This window comes from Mesoplodon densirostris, chromosome 6 (genome assembly GCF_025265405.1).
Source record: "Mesoplodon densirostris isolate mMesDen1 chromosome 6, mMesDen1 primary haplotype, whole genome shotgun sequence".
Classification (NCBI taxonomy): domain Eukaryota; kingdom Metazoa; phylum Chordata; class Mammalia; order Artiodactyla; family Ziphiidae; genus Mesoplodon; species Mesoplodon densirostris.
Genome location: NC_082666.1, coordinates 82168955 through 82193134, shown reverse-complemented (window position 1 = coordinate 82193134; position 24180 = coordinate 82168955). Strand labels below are relative to the sequence as shown.

The 24180-nt window shown below is 37.7% G+C and overlaps 1 protein-coding gene across 1 annotated transcript in view; it reads right to left on the bottom strand.

The window, feature by feature from the left end:
• RORB (RAR related orphan receptor B) overlaps nt 1–17575 on the bottom strand; it is a 179180-nt gene extending 161605 nt beyond the window's left edge. Inside the window, exon 1 of the mRNA XM_060100898.1 lies at nt 17558–17575. Within this exon, the coding sequence (XP_059956881.1) occupies nt 17558–17564 (7 nt within the window). The 5' untranslated portion in view covers nt 17565–17575. The remainder of the gene's footprint in view (nt 1–17557) is intronic.
• Nucleotides 17576–24180: the final 6605 nt, after the last annotated feature.

The window sequence follows — 24180 nt, the reverse complement described above, 5'->3', positions numbered from 1 at the left end:
TATAAAGTTGCTGTGAGGATTAACTAAGTTAGTATTTGTTAGGAATTAGACAGGAACATGACACATAGTCAGTGCTACATAGTATTTATTTTTTAAATAAATATATTTTCTTCATTGGATTGCCTCCAACAACTACATAATTCTCAGAATATACTAGATATGCAAAATATTGGTTTGTCAGTTAGTTAATTGGTCATTTTTTGAGTTACCTTTCCTCATCCATAATTAATTTGAAGTTTCAATTACCTGCTATTCATGGATAAAGTATTCAGTTTGGAGTTGGGGATTCAAAGATGTCTGACACCAAGGGGTTAAAATATAGAGAAAATAAATACATAAGGTGTTATACTTAAATATTAATTGATGATTCAATTTGGCAATGTGTATAAATAATGTACTACAGACTCATTCTATTACAATGTGGCCAAGCTGCCTGGTACTGCATTGTATTTCAGCATATTTTTAATATACTATTATCTCCTTAAGGCTTGAATACTTTCATTTATTCAACATTTATTGGATGTCAGATTTTGTGCTGGGTGATGGGAATACTAAGTTCAATAAGACATGGATCCTGTCCTCAGGGACTTGAGTCCAGAGTTGGGGTCAGCAAAACAACTGTCCACCAAAATCTAGCCCACCACCTATTTTTGTAAATAAAGTTTCATTGGAACACAGCCACGATCATCCATTTATATACTGACTATGGCTGCTTTTGTGCCTCAATGTCAAAGATGAATAGTTGTGACAGAGATTGTGTGGGCCATAAAGTCTAAATTATTTACTATCTGGGGCTTTAAAGAAAAACTTTTCAGACCCCTGGTCTAATAGAATGCACTGAAGTACCTCTTTTTTGAGTAGGGTATTCTTTCTATCTCATGGTCATTGATTTTGAGGTTAGTGGTCATCCAGAACTTCTACAGAAAACTGGCACTTCAGAAACTTGAGTGGAATAAATAGTTGGTTATTGTCCAAAGCCTCTCAGATATGATTGTGCCTAGTTATTTAAGAAAAAGTTAATGGAGAACAGGTTATTGTTCTTGGTTCTTCTTAGAGTTTGAAATAGTTGTTGCCTAGGTACTCAATCTAATGAAGTTCCTAAGCAATTATGATACCAGGTTAATATGGACCTGAAAAAAAGCATGGCAGAGCACCATAGACTAGGAATCATAGGGTCTGGAGCATTCCCCTTCACCTAGGATTACTATAAAAGTAGACTATATAGTACATACTATATCACTGCAAGGGAAGTAATTTCTGAGTCATTTTAGATTTTATATTTTAAAATGAAACTGATGAATTGCTCTTTAAATATATTAATGGACTCTAATAAATCTCAAAATGTTTTGATATCTGTATCATACATTTGAAAAGAAAATCATAAATAAGCTCTTCCTAGAAATTTTTCAATATATATTTTTCTTCTTAAATTCACACTTTCATTTCACTCTCCCCACAGAATTTTATTCTAATGTCAAAATTTTCATATTTGAAAGTGTTTTATTAATCACCTGGTAATACTTCTCTGTAACAAAAAAAATATATATATATATATTTATATTTAACATTTTTCCTCTATGAACACAAGTTCTGAGTTTTAGCTTTCCTTCTGGATTGATTTATTGTTATCATTGTCGCTAAATCACAGTCAATAAAAATTACACAATTATATTACAAATTTTATATTTACTAAACATAAAATTAAATATTTAAAGGAAATTCATCTCTTAATAAGCCAGATGAAGCTTTTTCTTCCCTTCCAATTATTTCTGGTACCTATGCTTGTCTTTTATTTGCTACTAGAATGTAATGGGGTTTAGAATCACTTCTATTCCTATTTTTGTTTCTAGAAATAAAGTGTTGAAAACGTATTCACATAAATATGTAGGTGGAAATGGAAAAAATGTTGCCAAAGCAGTTTAATCACTTCTTTAAACTCCTGAAATCTATGCCTCAAATTACATAGCATTCTATCATCAAAAACTACCTTTAATGATCTATAATGGACAATTTAGTTAGGTCTTCCTTCAATTTTGTTGGAAGTAAAGAAATAGAAACTACCTGACTTGTAAAAGGATGTTTTGCCCTTTCATTAGAATTATTCACTTTCTCAGCATCAAAATCAAACTTTCAAATTGTTCCTCTGTTGTAGTGCAATGCAAGTTTTGCCATCTTGGGAACCATGCACCTAATACAATTTGAAATGAGTGAGAGCTCAGTCTTTCTTTTGTGGAATGGAAGTGAGATCACTGTGAAAGCAGAGGAGGAAAAGAGGAGCCAGCTTTCTCAGAGGATACAGTAGGAAAACTGAGGATCTGTAAAGTGATTCCATTTAGAAAGCCTTCATATGTTTCTCAATCTTAGCTCTATGGACATTTTGGCAGAATAATTCTTTGTTTTGGGGAGCTGTCCAGTACATTGTAGAATGTTTAGCAGCATTCCTGACCTTTACCTACTGGAGGCCAGTAGCACCTCTTCAATTGTGACAACGAAAAATGGCCAAATATCTCCTGGGGGCAAAATTTCCACCTGTTATGAACCACTGACCCAGGGGGATGAGTACACATGAAAGAAGACTACCTTAGCAGGGAATATCATACTTGAATTCTGCCCTACAAGTACCAATGAGTTCCCAACAGTCTTAAAGGCAAATGGAGATTCTTCATCTATCTCAGAACATAGGAATATTTTAAAAATCTTCCCACAGCCCCACCAGTAGGTATGAATTCATCCTCCAGCTCTTATATTTTGAGACTTGAGTATATCTGTGTTGGTGTTCTTTAACATCTCTAGGGATTACAGTGCTCACCAGTGTTGTCAGGAGATAAATATGGGTTAGTTTAATGAAGGTAAAATGAAGGCAAGTTGATTAATTTTTCAATATGAGTATCCTGATCTTTCCTTCAACATTTAAAGTAATATATTTCTCACATAAATATGAGCCTTCAGAGACAAAAAAAAAAGCAATGTTATACTGTTCTTTATAAGAATTTAATAAGGCAGAACCCTTTGTTTCCCAATGACGGAGAAAGGTTTTTAACTGCATATTATTATTATTATTTCCAGTACTTATTGTAAATTACAGCATATGGCTTTCAAGAAGACTAGACTCTAAGCTCTTCAGATGAAGGGACTGAATTCTAATCACCTTTGTATCGTCAACACTTAGGAGAGTGCCTGGTGCATAATAGGCCCTTGATAAATGTTTGGTGATGAATGAGTGAATAGTTGTACAAGTATTAAATAAGTTAATTTTCTCAGTGAGCCATTGAACTTTCAACCTTAACCCTATTATCATACGAGCTGACCTCAGGCAAATGCATGAACTAAAATACAATGAGTAGTAGATAAAGGACAGCCTTACTGCTATGCCAGAGTAATTGAGCATTCACTGTGACACTTATCTACAGACTAATCTACAGAGAATGTGTGGAAATTTTTGAAAGTCCAGAAAAAGCAATAAGAAAATAATTACCTGATAACTTAATATCTAAAGGTAACTTCTGACATTTTTATACATTTGCTTTACTTTCTTTTTTATGCATTTTATATAATTTGGATCATATAGTATATGCAATTTTGCATTTTAACTTTTTATTTGTATTTAGGTTCAGTGATGTCAGGGATGATGTCTTTCTTGCTCACCATTTTATCCCTAGAACCTAAAACACATTGTCGAATACATACAAACATTTAATACTAGTGAAGTATATTATACACGGTGACTACATACTAGTATAAGAATGAGTACATACTAAATGAAAGTGCGCTGGTAAAGAGCATTACAACAAAAGTTTCCCTATATTGTTGAAAATATCATAATGAGGATATAAAAAATCTTCAGGTACAAGACTTTAGGAATAAATTATTTTGACACTTTATTTACTTTGGGAAAATTCCCAGAAAGTGAATTATTGGGCCAAAGAGTATGATCATTTTTAAGGGTTTAGGCTCAATGACTGTACCAATATAAGCACCCACTATAGAATATGAGGGTGTCAAATTCATCACACCCTCTACAATTTGACAGGTCAAGATGCTACCAATATTGTTTTAATTCTTTAATAAGTGAAGTTGAGCTCTTTCTTTCCAATTATTTGTTAGCCATTTATATTTCTTCTTTTTATAAAACAATTGTTTATGTTTTGTGGGACTGTTTTTAAGGCGTTGAAACTGCATTTTTAAACTGTTAAAAAAGCACTCTGTTTTGGGGTTTTCTTTGGCTTAGCTAGCAGGGCACATTCTTATTTATACCTGTCCTGCATTATCTCACAAGATGCTTTGTGCATCACCCAGACGGTGTCTACAGAAGCTCGCTGAGAACTAGAGAGCACTCAACACAGGCAAGACAGTATTATCAATTTTACCTGCGATTACATTTGTAAAGAGATGAGACTACATCTGTCAGCTCCTCCCAGATTTACAGAAGTCCCTTTAAAAATGTTTTCAGAATTTTCCTTAAGAGCAGCTACAGTGCAAAGACTGACAGAATTAATGAGTATAAAGAAATATTCCACTATTTCTAAAAGAGCAAGCACAGAAGGTATTTTACATGAGGTAAAACAAAGAGAATCACTTGAGATAAACCTACAGTTTTTTCCAGTGTGATGTTATCAAACATACTAGATACTAGATGCAAGATGAAGACAACGCAGCACAGACTCTGATGCAATCCATTTTCTTTCTAATAGTATCTGTGGTCAAATTTAGTCGAGTTGTGCGATTCAGGACCATTATATAATAAAATCAATTTGAGTCCCGGAGAATAAACGGCAGGGTAGGGTTGGTGTTTCAAGCTATGTTTGTACAGCACAGCTTACACAAAAGAGGTCTGAAAAATCAGTAACAGTGGACTAATAAATATGCTTTTAAAGAAATGTGAGTGAGCTTAATGTGAAAGCATAAAAATTCATCATATAAATGATAGCTCAATGTAAGGGATACTGTGTTTCAGCCAAAATGCAAAACACATTAAATTGCAATATTGTTGCAGAGGAGCAGAACTCTACATTTATTCAGAATTAATGTCAAATTTAATTGTTTTTTTCTTTATATTTCTGGGCACAATTAGACATGTCACTCTCTTTTCCTTAAGAAAATATTTTATGCTTGTACAAGACATAGAGTTGGATAGGATGGTAACAGGGCTTTGATATAAATGGTGTGCTGCTGAGACTTTCAATTCCAGCCAATCAATCAGACAAAATTAATTAAACTCAGATAAATGGTGGTATGTTTGGCTATTCAACCCATTACTTTGTTTGAAATGCTTATGGTCAAAGATAGATAACCCTCCTCTTAACAAACATAAAAACCAGAGGAGAGAATTGACAAGCTGAGGGACAAATGAGTGAATTAACATAAACTATTAGGCAAGTGCATGTTGATTACTGAATAAAAAGGAATTTCATATTTAGACATAAACAGTCTTTAGAGCTACCCATAAAGTTGTTTCTTTCCTTAAATTAGAGGCAGCTAGGTTAGGATCTTAGTGGAGGAAACATCTATAAATATGTAATTTCACTAAAAATATGAAATCTCTGTCAAAGGAGACATATTTAAATTTATGAAATTAAATTTCAGAATCTTCAAGGCAATAATTATGTTCACAAAAATTTTTACTATATATACTTTGACTTTGCTATTATTGTTACTGGATAGTTTCCATTCAGAATCTGTAGATGTTTCCATAATACTTATTTTAATTTTTCCTGAGATTGGTAAATGTCATGATCATTATTTTAGGAGTGAAAACTGTGGAGAACTATGGTTTGTCCAAGAGGATCCTGTGATTGGATGAAATATATAGTTTTACTATATTAATATGTATTCTTTATATGGCCAAAACACTCATGAGAGTTTGGGTACCAAGTTTTATCTTGAGGGCCAATACTGGTCAAATGGTAGTACAAGTTGCATCTGGACTTAGCAAGTATTAATGCCATAATTGATGAATGATGTCTGCTGTGGGTACAGGGATGGCAAAAAATAGTACAGCACAGCCTAAGAGAGAAAGCACAGAGTAATGAAAATAGAACTGGACTCAGAGTCAAAAGCCCTTGACTGAAGTCAAACTCTGGTCTCAACTTCTTTTAACAAATAATTATGGACAAATCATATATTTTCATATTTAGAAAAAGGGGTATAATCAACACTGGACATTTCAGAAATTCAAATGAAACAAAGATTATCTAAGGAATTCTTTAGGAATTTTATAAGAAAACCGCTTTTGTTGTGCCTGAGACTGTTATCTTAGAGGGCATCGCTTCTTATACATTGTAAGTACTCAATAATCAGGATTTGCTGAATCATATTTAAACCTGATCCACTATTGGGAGTGTCACCTACAACTCTGTCACATATTTTCTTTTACTTTTTGATCATTGTATTATGATAAAAGAAAGTCTATCTCTGACTCTAAATCAACACTCATGTCAACCATGTTAGGTAACCTTTCAGAAATCATTAATGAAATTTCGGTGGAAAAAATTTCAGAATTAATTTATTTCAATACAAAACAACACTTTCTAAAACCAATCAAATAAACTTTAATTTATTGTGACACGGGTGGTATCCAGAAATGACTTATAGTGATATTAGTTAACAGAACAAAATAAAACAAAAACACAATTGGAAGGGTATTAACGCTACCTTATTAGCATTCTTATTATTGATATTTCTGAGCTGTCTTTAGAAAGATACTCCAAAAGCCCTGTTCCTTTGGTACTTAGCTTTTTTTTTTTTTTTCAAATGACAGGAATGAAAATATACATGCAAGGGTGAAAGTGCTTAGGATTGTCTTTTAAAAGTAGTCAGCATTTAAAAGAAAAAAAACCAGAATATTGGGCCATTTGTTTTAAATTTAATTTTAGAGCAAACTGATGAATAGTATAGGACCCTAAAAATTTCTAAATGAATTTATCCAAAATATTAAAACAATTATCGTCAAGAAGCACTGCACCTTAATGATACGATGTGTTTTTCCCGAACAAATGTTCCTCTTTTCAAATCAGACTGTGTGGCATTTGCTCATATTCAACAACTGTGGAAATTTGGAACAAGGTTTCTTCTTAAAAAGAAAAAAAGTCTAATCCCTTTGCTATGTGCCAGGAACAACTTATGTACAAGTTAATAGGAAATGCTGTATGTAATAATTTTATTATTTGACTTGACAATGATAAGGATAGCCAGTTACTCATTAGAAACTGAACATGCCTGAGTTCTTTAAGCTTGCACATTACTGTTTGATTCTGGAATCTAGCAGCCAGCAGCTGCTGGATGGTAAACTATGATTGGAGTGTTCATTCTGGCTCAAGCTCTATAATGAAACTTTTACTTGGGCAACTTGGAATATGGGTTTTTATGCTAATCCAGTGTTACAGAACCCATATGAAGCACTTGTGCGATCCATTCCTTGGACACGTGAAATTAAACATTTTAAATGTGGTTTGATAAATAGTTTCAATTATTTTCATTTCACTATTCAGGCAAATAAAAATAGTGCTACTGATTGAATTTCATATCCTCAGAATCAATTATAGGCAAGAACATATTCTGATCCTATTTAACAAGACCGTCTTTAAATAGCCTTTTTAAGGGGAAGATCAAACAGTGGTTTAGTGTTTACTTAGTAAACGTATTTCCATAAAAGCCAGAGTAAAAAAATCTAGATTCATATTACATATGGCATTCAAGTAAACCACTGTTCTCCAAAGGTTCAATCTATATTTACCACCAAGAAAAGCACACTGGCCCAGGCATAACATGAAGTGGGTATATGTGTCCACTGTCATATAACATATGATGCCAGAGATGAGCACCAGAGAAACCACAATAAGAAGTGAGGGAGGCAGATATAAGCTAAAATGTTCTTGGTTTTCAGAGTTCGCTAAAGGCTGCTTTTTCTTGTTGTTGATTTTTGTGTTTTAACTAACTGCAGTTTCTGACCAATCTGATGATATCACTGTCCTTTTACAGTCCTTTTATTATCACCTAAACTTAGAGAAATTTGATTTTAAGCTCAGATAAATAGTGTGACCCATCACATGACAGGCCAGATTTTATTCCAGAGTTAGGAATGGAATCACAGATTGTAATATCATTTCAATGTCATTTTTCAGAAAAATAACTCCCATTTCATACTTCTACTTGATACTAATCTTAGTTTTGTTTTTCTTTTGTTTTGTATTATATTCACCTTTTGAAATAGAAAGCACTGTCAACAAATATACTTTTCAGTTTAACCTGATAACCTAACTAGGTCTGAAGATGAGTACTGTATTCTGATGTCTAAATATAACGGTACAGATAAATTAAAATATTTTAAATATAAAAAAAAAAGAAGCGAGGGAGGGAGTGTCCAGAAAACCAGTTGCCTTATTTAATAACTGTTCAGTCAAAGCTCCTAAAAGTTAGAGGGGCCGTTCTGTGCCCTCTCTTCGAACTTTTCACCTTTTTAGAAAAGCCTCAAAAAATGGGGTCAGTCAGCCACTTCTTGAATTCTTCCAGTTCCATGAAGTAAATAGATTAAGTACAGTAGCCATTATGTTATCAGGATATGTTGCAACAACAAAAAAGTACCATTCCTTAGTCTAATAAATTCCAATTAATAATCTGCACTTTAAAAAATGTACCTATTTTTCAAGACTGAAAATGTATGACTATGTGGCCTTGCTCACTGTGTAGGAATTTGAAGATGAGGTTTATGCTAATGCAGAGGGTTATGATCAAGAGTGGTGATTTGGCTGCCTGGAAGTCTCAAATGGTGACATTCACCTTTGTGAATTCTCCCCAGTCTAGGGTCCGGTTTTCAGTTTTGTAGGCTCAGAAACTTGATCTCATCAGTGTTTCAGAGTAGATTAGACCTTAGTACGAGGATTCAAGTTAACTAAGCTCACAAGAGCTAATGTATAAGACCAGAAAGTCAAATTATCACTTCAAAATGAAGAGCCTACTTGTGAATTGCAGTAGATACTTTTTTTTAAGCTTAATCAGTGATTTACCTATAGATAGATAGTGCTAGGATGGACATGGCCAATAGTTGCTTCTCACACTCACATTTCTGTTACTGCCTAGGAGTCCAGGATTTCTCCATCTTTAAATATGCTTAAGGGAGAGAATAACTCAAAAGTCAGCAAGACTATTATCTGTTGATTTTATAGTTTAATTTTCAGAGTTCAATCTTACATCTAAGTTCTTGAAATGGAAAAGTTTGAGGAATATCACTATTGCCCTCAGACACTGCCGACATGCCCTATTACTTCAATGGATTTTATTCTTCCTGATATCTAGTAATCTAAGATACTCTCTAGAGCAGATATCACTATTTTCAGGTAATGCCTTAAATGTTAAAGAAAATGAAGCTCAATATATATCAGCCATGTACTTATTCCTTATTTTACAAAGATAAGAATTTCTCTTATAAAAACAAATGTATAAGAACATTGTATTTTCCCATTTTTTTTTTCCTAGTGATTCTTTTTTTGCAAGTTACATTCTTCCCCACTCTGATATTTGTCTAATCCTGTACATTTTCTTTTTGTAATTTAAGAATTACTTTAGAGCTTTCTTTTTTAAATTGTCACTTGTAAATTATTTTACTAGTAAGAGTTTTATTTGGGAACAATACTACTAGTTATTCTACATCAGGATATGTTCTTTTTGGAACAGTTCTACTTCCATAAACTAAATTTCATCTAGCACCTACTATAAAAGGCAACTGTGGAATACAAGAAACAATAATTTAATAAACCTCATTTATGATGAATAAATTAACCAAAAGACAGACTTCTATGCGTCCTTAGAGGCCCATCTCAAACATCACTTCCCCTGTGAGAGCTACTCTGATGTTCTGATAGCATCCCTACTGTATTCTGTTCTGCTCTCACTTTGATCATAGCTTTGACCTCACCAGTTGTCTAATGTTTTATCAACTTGGGCATCCTTAGGGCTCAGTTTTGCGCCTCACTTTGACTAGATGCTCAATAAATCATGGATAAATGAATGTGAGTCACATACATTTCTATTAGTATATACGTGGCTGAAGAAGATGAAATCTTTGTGTCTGTCCCTTTTAAAATTAAAATTGAAAATTGAAATATTCAGGAAGATGGTCTTATTCCCATTCTTGAGAGGATATCTTAATTTGGACTCCTAGAAATGAGATGATCAATGAGTTTGACAAAGTTTTCAGAACAGGGGAGAATCAAGCTTGGTTGGTTCCAAATAGGGAGAGAAATTTTTATTTAAAAATGATATTTTAAAAAACTAGTCAGAAGATTAAGATAAAATAATATTCTACTTTTTATTGCAGCCAGTAATACTCATTTATTCCATGCTAAGTAATGATTACAAATGCCAAGGCCTTTTAAAAAAGCTTTTGCTGTTTCTTTTTTAAAGGATAACTTGGTGCCCCAATTCAGAGAGGACCTTTTGTACTTCTAATTCAATATTAAAATACTGTATATCTGCTATTGTCGCATGATTACAATATAATCCTAATAAGATGCAGGTAATGTTGTAACAGTTTTTAAAGAAGGCTGCTTTATTGGACAGTCATATGAAAGAATTTTTAAATATAATTTAAAATTGACTTGTCACAACATTCACTGGGAAAAAAGCTTTACTATGAAATAAAAATCTATGTAAGTTTTCTTTAAGCATTCCAAATCTTTCATATGTCCCACGGTACCAGGATATTGGGTTTACATGAATACAAAGCAATAAGCAGGCTAGTAACAGAAAACATAATTTGGTAATCAACCAGATTATTTGTCCCCACCTCTCTCTCTCTCTCTCTTTTTTTTTTGCTGATGTCTGTAATTCCACTGAATTTGAGAAATATAACCCAGGGCCACATGATATGAAAACTAATCACACACAAAAAATGACACCAATAAATACCCTTTTTAGTTAAGTAATTTACAAAGTCAGCATACCCACCCAGTTAATAAAATATTCACATGCAGAGGTGAACACGCTTAAGTCAAAGCAAATTACCTATGTTCTTTTATAAGAACAGGTTTTTGAACGAGTTTTTAGTTTCATGTTTTGGCAAAAGGTAACATGTTTATTTTGACCTCTGTAGAAACATGCCTAAGCCAAGACATCCTAATTGAATTTTAAAACAAAGTTTACCATAACGTTGTAATAATTGTCATAAAGTAAATTCTATTTCTAATAGTTATAAAATAAGGACTAACCAAGAAAAATGCATATTACATTTAGTAGAAAACACTATACCTTTTAAGAGTTATTTTTAAATGTTTTAAATGCTTGCTATGCAAGGTATTACACAATGCAGATAAAATATACTTTGAATATTATTTTTAACTCCCCAGATAACCACTAATGAAATTGCACTTATTATTTGTTGCAGACAACAAATCTAGGACTTGAAATATTGATGGCCACATAGATATATTTTAAAGGTGGACAGAGGAAGCCAAAATTCTAAGTGCTTTGCAATGCATAATAATTTTGTCTGTGACGCTACGATCTCAATATTTCCTTTCATAAGAACCCACTCCCCACTGCCATTAGTTAACCACATGGTTATTATATTTAGCTTGATTCTCTATAAATGCCGTTATAACACCTGTGGTTTCCCTCATTAAGAACTGAAATGGATGGGGTCAGGGGTTGAAAGGACAGCATATGCGCTATGAAAGAACTAGTTAACATAGCCTATTATATTGGCGCACTGGTAAATCTCATTTCTATTCATCAGATGATTAGTTCAATCAATATTTATTCCTCTATGCTCCCTTTGTCTTTTGCTACAAAGGAGACATCCTTCAAATTCATGGCATAAGCCTTGTTATCTATGAATTTGTTGCTTAATTTGAGAGGGAATATTTTATTTACTTGGCAGTCCTAAATTCTTTGATTCTTTTTCCCTCTAATTATCATTAGGTAGTATAATGGAGTTTTGTGTAGATTATTTATAAATAAATGCTATTAACAGTTTTTTTGTTTGTTTGTTTTGTTCTGTTTTGTTTTAATGTGACTAAAGTACCACATGTATTCATTTCTTCTTTTTGAAGGCTCTGGAAAGTTGCTTCTGTTTCTCTATATATGTTTGAATTTGGAAGTGTGGATTGTGAAAGCAAAGATAAGAATGATTTTCTCTCTCAAATATTCATTCTTCTTCTCTGAGTGGGTGGTTATAGGCACATACATATACATATTGTGTATCAGTGTGTATCAACAGACGCCTCCAAAGACTGCTATTATCTGCTAGGGATTCTGTTAAGTCACAGATTCTAGTCAAAGTAAGATAAATATTTGCACGAAGCTGTAATTGGAAGATGATTACAAAGTTACAGAAATAATACTTTATGTGTAGAGTGCTCATTTTATCAAAGGTCATTATGCATTACATTACAAAAGATTTATTTCATTTGTCTACTTAATTTCTGTCCTTTATGTAAGAATTGTTGGAATAGTAAAACTATATCTAGGATTTAAAAAACCTTATATTAATTATTAAGCAAAATTTCCATTCCTAATATTTAATTTTCTGTATATTTTAACTTCACAATGAAATGCTTTGTTAATGTCAATTACATAGAATTAATGGCAATATAATTTAAAGCCTGTTTTTGTCTTTATGGAAGACGCACAGAAATGATTTAGTCTTAGGAAATTCTCATCATAATACTAGAATGATAAAAATATATATATTTTAAGTCATCTCAATCACTAATAAATTTGCACTAATCACGTATGTGTTCATAACTTTTGATATGTTTTAATCGGGCTAAAATTTGATGGTTTTAACTTTGGCATTAATTTTCCTATATCTTCATATAATTACCTGTAAGGCTTAGATTTCTCCAAGGTACAGTGGCACTGATGTTACTGTTCACAATTTAAAACCTCACTTTATTTACAAATTTGCAGAGCACCAGCAGACCCTCATATAAAGAATTTTAAAATTTAATAATTTACTAGAATATATTTAACTCTGTATTAATTGAATGCTATAATATGTACTTTAAATAAGAGGTATGTTATTCATAGCAGTGAAAAAATCTAGTTAATGCCTTGTGATTCACACTTTTATTTCTTAACACTATTGTATCAAAAAGTATAAAAACTACATAAAGCTGAAAAAAAGTTTTACTTGTCTTTTTATCTAGGAAAACTGCCTGTATTGAATCATTTAAAATCCTAGTGACTATTCTGTATATGCTACTTTTAGGGGGGAAAAAAAAGTAGGAATTATTACACAGCTGGAATGTCATGTTCACGAAGACCAACCCTGAAACTTAATATTTTCTTCATGCTGGAAAGTTTTTGCTGTTGTAAAATTAGGTTTCATGAGTATGATACATGTAAATTTAAAATACAGTGTATTTGTATTGCATACACACATGAATAGTTGCTTTTATGGTTGTAAATAGTTAGTGTCTAACAAATTGTTACCAAAATAACTAAATGTGGACATTTCTTCTGATTGAATATAAAATAAACGTGTTAGTTATGTTAAACTTCACATAAACCCCTTTAATAATGATGCAAGAAATCCTTTAAGGTTTTTCTAAACAGTACAGCAAATTATACTGCTGTTGATGGAAAATCCAGGACTTGTGAGTTTTAAATGAACGCTACAAAGGAGTTTTAATCTTGTATCCCCCATGTTTATGAAGCCTGCTGCTCAAAGTTCTCCCTTTCTATTTCCATCCTGGTTTCCCAATTCCTGATTATCTGAAAATATAGAAAAGTTAAAAGCCTTGATGGTACTAATGTGTATACCGGAAGTCCAGGATGTCACGCCCTTCTGTGTTAAAATACTTGTTACAAATTCACTCAGGATGTTGAGAGTGGGGGAGGAGAGAGTCCCAAGATGTAACCACCTAAGAAAAACAATTTTCTGGCTATATATTTTTTCAACAATACTTGGAATATAGCTTTAGGATTTTTCTTTGAACTGTTTGAATGTTTACTTTTCTTGGATTATAAAGACAGCTTACTGATAATTACTTAGTGAACAATTACTAATGACTACTGACAGGGATGTCCTTCCACCAATGTTTTTTAATTGTGGGAGGTGGAATGTTGGTTAGAAATATTTAATTGTAATTTTTGGAAGAAATTAAGATCTAGAACAGGTTTAGGAAATTTAAAGGCCTGGCCGTCAGGACATTCAGAGCTCCAGACTTCCCAAGGTTTGCCATAGCTCTGAGAGCAAGCCGCTTCTTTTCTGAAGTTAGCAGTTCATAAAAATTAACTACCTGAAAATAACAGATGAAAACCGGACTTTGGAAAAGCCAAGCCCCATCCTTGTTTACAGCAAGGATAAAACCAGATTTCTAATCCGCCGGAGCCACAATCACCTATTGATTGCGACGACATCTGTGCCCCTGTTTTTGGAAGCAGGGTATTCTGCGGAGGCAGGGTGAAAAATCCGACCATTTCGGTGCTCCTGTGTAATAAACAGCTAGCAGGCTTCCCAGGAAGGAGTCTTGAAATCCACACCTCGGCTCACTTGTTTCTCACCTATGGACGGACCCAATTAAAAGTCCTCCCTTCCGCATTTATAAGTTATCCTTTTCAATAATGCAATCTACGAAGTAGCATCTTTAGACCTCATGTGGTAGGTACTCTGTAGCAGACAAAGGGTGAAAGGCTTTGTGCGCCACCAAATACACCCTTCTCCGCCCCAGGCCAGCCCCGAGTAAGCCGTAGCGCTGGGGACCGACTCAGTTCAGCCGTGGGGTAGGACAATGACCTAAGGATCAGAGCCTCTTAACCCCTTTCTTACCCCAGAGCTTCCCTCGGGATAAAGTCTCTTAACTATCCTAGACCTGGCGGGGGCGGGGTGGAGGCCGGCAGTCGGGGGGTGGGTTTACTGTGTTGGTCCCCAGGGCGACCACTCGATCTTGGACCAACTTTGCATTGTGCCAAATGCCCTGACCCAGTAGAGTTGCCAAATGCAAACCTTGGAACCGAGGCTGAATAACAGACTGGGACCACCCGGGGATGGGGGACGTGTGTGTGTGCGCGCGCGTGTGTGCATGCGCGCGTGTGTGGTGTGTAGGGGGAAAGGGAGCTCGCACTGTAAAGCTGAGTTCAAAAACTGCCCCCTCCCCCAATATAGACTGCTTAGTAGCCCAGGTACAAGAGAAAGTTGATTCGTTTCCGCTCTCACTTCTCAAGTTCACACTCAAGTTCAACCCCTGACTCTCGTAAGACGTCTGAGTAGCCTGGACCTTTTCTCCATCCTTATACAATCACCTCTAATGACGCGGAAGGGCACGGTCTGTAGGAAACGCGCAGAGATGGCAGAGGAGGGACAGTAAAGGGTCAAGAACGGAGAGCCCAGCAGGTAGAGAGGACTCCGCCACCTTTTAAGGTTGATTTTTCTACAGAGCGTTCCCCCAGGCCCCCTGAGAGCTGTCTTAAGTTAGAACCCTCTGGGACTGTGGGGTGATGGGGGGAGAGTAAGCTTCAACTTCTTTCTCAAGGTAAGAGGCAGCACCTGGCGTCAAGCTTCTCGAGTCCCCGAAGTGGGCGCCTTGGCGAATCTGGACTGTCGCTAGCAAACTGCTCCTTCAGGAGCAGTGCGATCAAGCTACAACCCACTCTTGTCCCACACTCCTCTGTTTTCTACAATTTAAGGGGAGAGTGAGTGGCTTTTGGCCCCAGGCCCTAGTGCCCGGTTGGAACTGACGTGGCGCATGGTTTCAGACCTTCAGAACATAAGAGCTCAGCCACAGGAGGAATACTGATTGGAAAGGGAGAAGTAGGGGTTGGACGAACTGGCTACCCCAGAGAGGCGCAGGGGAAACTGAAAGGAGAGAGGATGGTGGTGAGACGGGACAGAACAACAAAAACAAAGACTAGGGCGTCCTTTACTTAAAGGTTCTGCACTCGCCAATTACCCAAGTATAGTTTCCTGAAAGAATTTGGGCAGTGGAGCATGTGACCAATCCCCCAACCGGGACACTGAACTGGAACCAGCTCGCACTCCCGGGGCCCCCACTACCAGTATGCGGGTCAATCAAACCATTTCACCAGGACGTCTCTGTCCCTTAGCTTCAGCTACCTCCCTCCCACCCACCTCCATGGACGGCCTCTCTGTTCCTCCTCCTCCTTCCCTTTCTTGCCACGTCCCAGCGCCTAGCTGGCTAACCCAGTCTCTGCTCTAGCGTCCAGGCTCGGGATTCACTTCGAGCGGAGCAGGGGGAACATGCCCGATACCCCATCCCGACGCTCCTCAAGAGGTTTTGGGAATGTGGATGGGAGGTGAACACAGCCGAGTGGAAGGCGATGAGTGTTTGCAGCCCAACTCGCCCAAGTTCTTCTTGGCTAGTCCACCTGTCACGCGGGCTCGGGGATGTAGGAAGGTCTGGAGCTGGCCGTTTCCACCTTTCTGTTGCCAGGACCCAGAGGGACAGACGAGGAGGAGAGGAGAGCCCCCGCCCCCGCCCCACCGCAAGAAACGCAGAATGGCTAGAAAGAAACACTGGGGAGTGTGGGGCGGCGGGTGCTCCGAGGCTCGCACTTATCCCCATGGCACGCGGGCACCCGGCCCGCTCTCCGAGAGAAGAGTGAAGTTGTGGCCAAGCAGACAGCGGAGGAAAGCGGCTCTGGGCACAGCGCGCAGGAAACGTGAAGGTCCTGGCACCGCAGGGGAGGAGACGGATCAAGTGATTCCCTAAAGCAGGCCAGGCCATCCGCCCGGACAGCCCAAAGTGCAGCCGGAACAAGTGTGTTGCCCCTGTCCCCGGAGCGTCACCCCACCGCCGCCAGCTAGCCCAGGGGACCTGCCACCGCAGTCGCCGCTGGGGGTCCTGGCCCGAAGGTTCACCCAGCACCGCCTCCCGCAGCGGCCCTTTGACAAAGGAGCCTTCCCCGCCGCGGGTAGCGCGGGCTTTTATCCTCTGGAACTTTCTCTGCACAACTTTTTCAGGGTGGCGCTCGTCCCTGGGCCGCGCGGGCTCGGGCACGCGGACCTGGCCAGGGCGCAGCTCCGGCGCGAGGGACGCGCGCAGGGGACGAACCCGGAATCTGTGTCTAGTCCCACGACACCGCCCCCTCTGCCTACCACTCCCACGAAGGGACACTGTCCGTTGACCTGGACGCTGGTGAGCCTCGTAACCTGAAGAGTGTGTGTACCCGCCTGGCCGCCTGCCCGTGCGCCCAGCGCGCCCAACCCGGGCCGGCGACCGCCGCGCGCCCGGCGCTTCTAGCGGCTTCTGCCCAGAGGCATACTTCTCCTGGCTCTCCCTCCAGCCGGCGTTCTCATCCGCACCCGAGAGTGACATCCCAAAATGGTACAGTACAACTCAAGGACTGGGAGGAAGCAACTAGCGTCGTCCCCCTCTCCAAAAAGCGCCCTCCCGTGTCCTTCCAGAACTCCTGAGAGGCATCAACACCTTCCCACAACTTTCTACGCCCAGGCCATTTGCAGCCCAACTGCGAACACGAACTCAGTAACTGCGCCCCGCCAACCTCTTTCCTCTTCGGCTGGGTGCGCTCCCCTCCCCCATCGCCCATCTGGCTGGAGTTGGCCGGACCGGGGAGACACGGTGCCTGCGGGCTCGCTTACCTCGCATGGTGTAGCCGCTCTCCCGCTCCGCGTAGTCATGAAGCTGCTCCCAGCCCGAACCCCGGAGAGCCCAAAAATCCCGCTCAGCACGAGTGAGGAAGGTAGTCGGCGAAGAGCTGCTCTGCCGAGAAAACCATCCCTTTAGGTGGACGCCGTGGCCGGAGGGTGACGTTTGCTGCCGCCGCTGCTATGTTAACAGTTTTGATGATGGTGGTGGTGACTGTTTTGATGGTTGTTTGGTTGTTTGTTTGTTTTCAGGAGGGGTGAAAAAAATGTGCTGGCTGGCTGGTGCCTGGGTTTTGTTTTGCTTTTGTTTTTCTTTTTTCTTTCTCTCCAATGTACTTGCTTTTTAAAAATGCCACCGCCTCCGGCTCAGAAGGTTTCTTTTGTGATCACTTGGACTGAGGAGGAGGAGGAAGGGCAGCAGCAGGAGGAGGAGTTGGTGGTGGTTTTGTTAGTTACAAAGAAGAGGGAGAAGGAGCAAGGGGAAAAAAAGGAAACAGAAAGAAGAGGAAGAAAGGCGGTGTGGATGGCAGAGCATGTGCGTTTTCACATGACATCTGTGCCTGTTAGCGGATCCACAATGTGAATTTTCACTGTTCAGTTACAGGGAGGAAGGGAGCGAGAGAGAAAGAGAGAGGAGAGAGATGGAGAGAGAGAGCCGAGAAGGGGCTTATACGCGAGGGCGGGTTTGGCTGGGACTTCCAGGCCCCGCCTCCTGTCAGCGCCGCCGCCAATCAGCGCCTGGCAGTTCTTGGAGGGGCTGGGACCACGGGGGACAGGCTTGAAGGCGAAGGGCGGGGGATTAGGACACTGGAGGCGAAGGCGGCCGGGGCTGGAACTGGGCATTAGAGACTGTCCGAACTGGGCGGAGGAGGAGGAGAGGGACCGATAGAGTCGGGCAGATCTGCAGGTGACATTCACTTCCCATTCCAGGAGGAGGGAGGGGGCACTGACGAGTCTTTGGAAGGGAGGGACGCGGGGCTCTCCGGGTCCCTGGTTGCTTCCCTCTCTCGCAAAACCTGCGGGCCCCGAATAGTTAGTTGTGAATTTCTGTCAGCTCTCCGCAGAATCCATTTTCGGAAAACTTCGCGTGTCTGGCAGGGCTTTCTTTCCCCGGGGGGGACGCTTCAGTTTTAGTGGCAGAATAATGCAAATCAACTTTCATCACTTTGAGCACAACTAAAATGCCGTCCCATGCAAGTAGCCGTCCTCTTCCTTTAAAACCATCTTTTAGATGCTTCCTGCCCCAGTCCTAAAAACAAAATAAACAAAACAATGAGATCTCTTTTGCTTTTTAAAATTATTTTACAAAGTTTTAATGCTTTCCTTTATCGAAGAAGTTGATTTTATCAGCATTTGGAGTTGCTAATAAACTGGCGTTGGGCCATACGACTCAGTGATAACAGCCCCAATGGCAGTGTGGCTACCTTAGTGATGCAAGGCAAAGGGCTGGCTGAGGCTACAAGGTATGATTGTGTGGTGCTATTGATGAAGTTGCAGGGCTTTAGCAGGGAGGAACTGTTTATTCTAGTTGCTACTAGAAGACATTTGTCTATTTAGAGGGGTCTGGCAATTAAACGTAGGTAGTTATTGTATTCCTGAGGTGAAAATTGTCATCTATGACCGTTTATTTGTATTGTGGTAAAAATCTAATGCATGTATCAAAACTGTTCCTTTTCAAGTTTCCTCCTCTCATTGGACATACTACATAGATGATCACATTTACTTGCCATAGGGAACTTTGTAAATACTTTAACTGGTCACCCTAACAGAGAGGTGAAAAAATTTGCCTAATCTACTCAGTCTTAAGGCATTGAGGCTTCTACTCTATAGCATACCTGTTGGCAGAGCAGGCCTCATCATTGTTTAGATACCTGAATAATTTGATTTGTACTGGTATTTATTTATATTACATCATGTAACACGAAGCGCAATGTAGAATTGGCGATTATTTAATTAGATCGTCCTACACTGCCAAGTATTCCCCCCCAACCCCGATTAAATAAAAATGGATTACTTTCTGAATCTTCACTAGTGTTAAATTGACTTAGCTCTGCTGTATGCCCTTCCATTTGCAAGCCAATGTGTAATTTAGGAAAATTTTAGTATTAAGAGTGAAAGTTGATTGAGTCTTTAATGAAATGAAATGAACAAAAGGAAGTTACTGTTCAGAATAGTTATTCCCTTATAAATACCTTTCCCCTAGATTTTGTAATTGACACAGTAGTTAACCTTTTAAGATAATATTTAAGCCTCCCTAGTTTTATCATTTTAATCAAGTAAAATATATTCATCATAACTACATTAAAGCTGAACTAAGTTATGCCTAATTTAGTTGCTTCATTAAAAATAACTGAATATAAAGTAGACAAGAAACAAATTGTGACTACATCATTTTAATGTGATGTGTTTCAAGCAGAGACACAGGAATATTGAAAATTCCAAAGCCTTTGTAAACATTATAATTATTATTGCTGTCATTATTTTAGATTTCTATTTTCATTAAAGAGGAATTTCAAAGTTCAAGAATTTTAACTCTTTCATCTAGTCCTAAATTTCTAAACATTTACTGAACACTGAAATTTTCTTTTACTGCTATGATATCTGTAATTATTTAAAAAGATAGTCAAAATATATATTAAAAGTACTTTTTTCTCCTTCTACATATTTTTATATATCCTTTGCTTTGTGGGTTTAACCAAGCATACTTTTGCTTAGAACTATATCACATATTTATTAATCTCTCCTGAACACTTTTGAAAAAACTGTTAATTTGAAATAAAGACAATTATATTACATTATTTTTTCAAAACTGTATGTATATTACATATATGGTAGTGCAAAGTATCTATTTTAGAGGGGAATAAATGTTGATCATTGGTTATAATGTGGTGATCTGGGACATTTTGGATCTTCCTAAAAATTAAAAAAAAACCTAGTCTTGAGTGTTTCTATTAACTTTCAAATTATTTCAACTGAATGGAACCTATTTATGTAAGATAAATATTCAGGATTTAAATTAAAGAAATCAGCATTTTTCAAGAAGTCACGAAATACTTATCTATAATCTTATGTTTTTGTAACCCATCTGCCAGCAAATATCCATATTTCAAGTGGCATAATAATAATATATTAATATAATATCCTTGATCACATGAAGTTCAGTGTCAGTAATTTTATTTGAATAATTATGGAACTGTCTGGTTTCCTATAAGCTTGAAACTCTGCTTTTGGCTCTGGGCCTGAAGGATGTTCCTAGTTGACAGCTAAATTTTGATAAGTTTAAATGATAATCAGTAAGTCACATAGACTGTACTCAGTCTCAAGAATTGATATAGTTTCACTCAGGCTTGCCTGCTTACCTGCTTTCCCCACATATCACTACCTAAGGTTAGGCTGTATGCCCATGGAGTAATAATGACGAGAAATATCCTGACAGACCCAAAGGTTTAATATGAGCCAACCACTTAGGGTGACTGTGGCATTTAGGATTACACTATTTCAATCCTAAAATACTTGGACCAAAATAGGAAGGAATGGTTCATTATATTCTGAGCTGGTCAGTCTATATATAGAGACTATTTTATTTTTGTTTTATTTTGTTTTTTTAAAGGTTTGTTATTTATTTAATTTATTTTTGGCTGCGTCGGGTCTTAGCTGCAGCACGCAGGCTTCTCTCTAGTTGTGGCGTGCAGGTTTTCTCTTCTCTAGTTGTGGCACGTGGGCTCCAGGGCGCATGGGCTCTGTAGTTGTGGTGCATGGGCTCTCTAGTTGAGGCGTGAGGGCTTAGTTCCCCCACGGCATGTGGGATTTTAGTTCCCTGACCAGGGGTAGAAGCTGCATCCCCTGTATTGTAAAGCGGATTCTTTACCACTGGACCACCAGGGAAATTCCAAAACTCTTTTAAATAACTATGAATCATGGGGGGATATTGGCAACACTGATAATATTACATTTAGAATGACTTGAAGATTGGGTGTTTTTCGCCCAGTTTAGGGAAGCTGTGTGGCTGTGAAAGTTGAAAGAGAGGTATAAAGCTACCTTTAAATGTTGGAAAAGCCAGAAAAATGTAAGAATTTTTAACGTTTGAACCTATTAAAAATGGAAAAGGTGAAGTACTGAGTTCCCTGTTGCTGAAGGAATCTGAGAAAAGACTGAATGAAAGACTGGTAAAGATGCTCAAGTATACAGACTTTTCTACTAGGCTGAAAATTGTCCCAATTACCTCCAGTTTGTTCTGTAACTCTAAGTGTATTCACAGGTAGGCAGCAACCTCTGCCCCAGTAGCTGCAGCAGAGTTATGCTTCCCACTGAGAAGGTAGGCTCCTTGAGAGCAGGGGCCAGAATTTCCCTAAGGTTTGGAAGAGCTCCTGGTATTTTATAGGCGCTTGGTAATTACTGGTTGAATGAATCTTTTCTACTCTTTGTCCACTGGATGTGAACCAGAAATGTAGCAAAGACCTGAATAAGATCTCTTCTTTCTTAGTCTCTAGTGAATAGGAGAGAGAGAAGAAGAGGGAGACAGGGGAAAGAGGAGAGATTTTTTTTTCATTTTAAATTCTCCTAATTTGGGGAAGAAAAAAAATGATGTTTGAGTTTGGTTACATAATCATAAAAGCAAACAAAATCTAGGTATTTTCACATTTATTACTATTTTCAATTTTATTCCCAGATGGAGAGTCTTCATAATCTTTCAGTACTTTAAATGTTGCTTCATTTTTAAGTATGGATGCAAATTCAACAAGTTTTCAGAATGAAAAACAAAAGAGCAAATATTAAAAATGTTTAGCTGGTTCTTTTCACAATAAATTGGGAAAAGCGTTAAGGACCAAAACAAAATGAACCTCAATACGTGGGGTAAGAGGTAAGTTTAAAAAAGGACCAATATACAGGTCAGGAAAAAAAGCTAATATTTTTGGATGAGTCTCATGATCTATCAGGTTATCCAATTTCTATTTCTTAAAAGAGCCTACATGGTACATATTATATCACTGCCCCCCCACCATTTTTTTTTTAAACAGATAAAGGAATAGAGGCTTAGAAAAGTTAAGTAACTTGCGTAAGATCACAAATCTAAAAATGCTGGATCCAGGATTCAAACCCAGATATAGCCACTAAAATATAAGTTCCTTGAGTGCAGGGCCTTTCTTGATTTTTTTTTTTTCAGTGCCAAATCTACAGAATCTCGAATCTTGCCTGGCAAATAGTAGATGCTTAAAGCATACTTGTAAATAAATAAATCAGCATTTGAACTCTTACTCAATGTATAGTACTATATGCTCACACACTCCAGAGCTGAAACTAGTTATTTGCTAAATGCCATTAAGCAAAGATCAGTGAATTTTGACTTCGAAAATAAAAGGATACTGTGAAAAATTTATGTAATAATTATCTAATGCTTGATTCAGTTCCATCAAGTCTATGATATACTTTTGCAATAAATATTTCAGGTTAGAGATAATGTGGGCCTGAATTAAACTGGCACCAGTAAAAATGAAAAAAAAAAGATTAGTCTAGAATGAATTTAGATGTGTAAAAATGCTCAGCCAAAAAACTGGAAGGAGATACACTAACATTTTAATAGTGGTTAACTAGAGGAATTAGAGAGAGAATGGTGATTATAACAGTTTGTGTCATACATTTTGTAATGTGATTTATTTACAAGAAGTAGATAATACTCTGTGTGTGTGTGTGTGTGTGTGTGTGTGTGTGTGTGTGTGTAATGAAGAAGTTTTTTCAAGAGGACCAGAGGGGGAAAAAAGATGAGTACACAGAACTTCCTTTACCAAACTTGCTCTAAAGTCATTCCAATGAGAGTAGAATATTTTGGCACAGAAACAGATACATAATGGAGCGTTATCAGAGCATGCAGAAATTGATTTAAGACTATGAGGACTATATATAAAAACAAAGGTAGAATTTCAGTTCAGATTGAAAAATATGATGCATTTTAATGTGATGGATAATGCCAGATTTCTCAGATCATATACAAAAATATATTTCAAATGAATTAAAGATTTAAGTGACATATATAAGCAAATACATAAAATAACAGAATTATATTTTTGTATATACTTATATAATGTTTTGTATGGGGCAAACTTTTCTAAATTAGGAAACTCAGCTTTTATAAGGAAAAAATTAGATGTTTTTTCCTATATACAAATTAAGAAAATGAGTAATTTAAATGACAAAAGACCCCCAAAACAAAGTGAAAATACATACAATAGGCTGGAAAAAATTGCTGCACAAATGATTAATAGTCTTTATAAACAAATGTATAGAAACTTACAAATGGATATGAATTAGACAAAAAAACTCAAAACTGGAGGTGATAGAGAAGAAAGGGAAGCTGCTTAGCGGATAATTTTTTTTAACTTGATTTTTTTTGCTACAGGTGAACAATTTCTCTTTCATGTTTATATCTCAGTGCTGTTAGAAAGTCCGTTTCCAGGGCTTCCCTGGTGGCGCAGTGGTTGGGGGTCCGCCTGCTGATGCAGGGGACACGGGTTTGTGCCCCGGTCTGGGAAGGTCCCACATGCCGCGGAGCGGCTGGGCCCGTGAGCCATGGCCGCTGAGCCTGCGCGTCCGGAGCCTGTGCTCCACAACGGGAGAGGCCA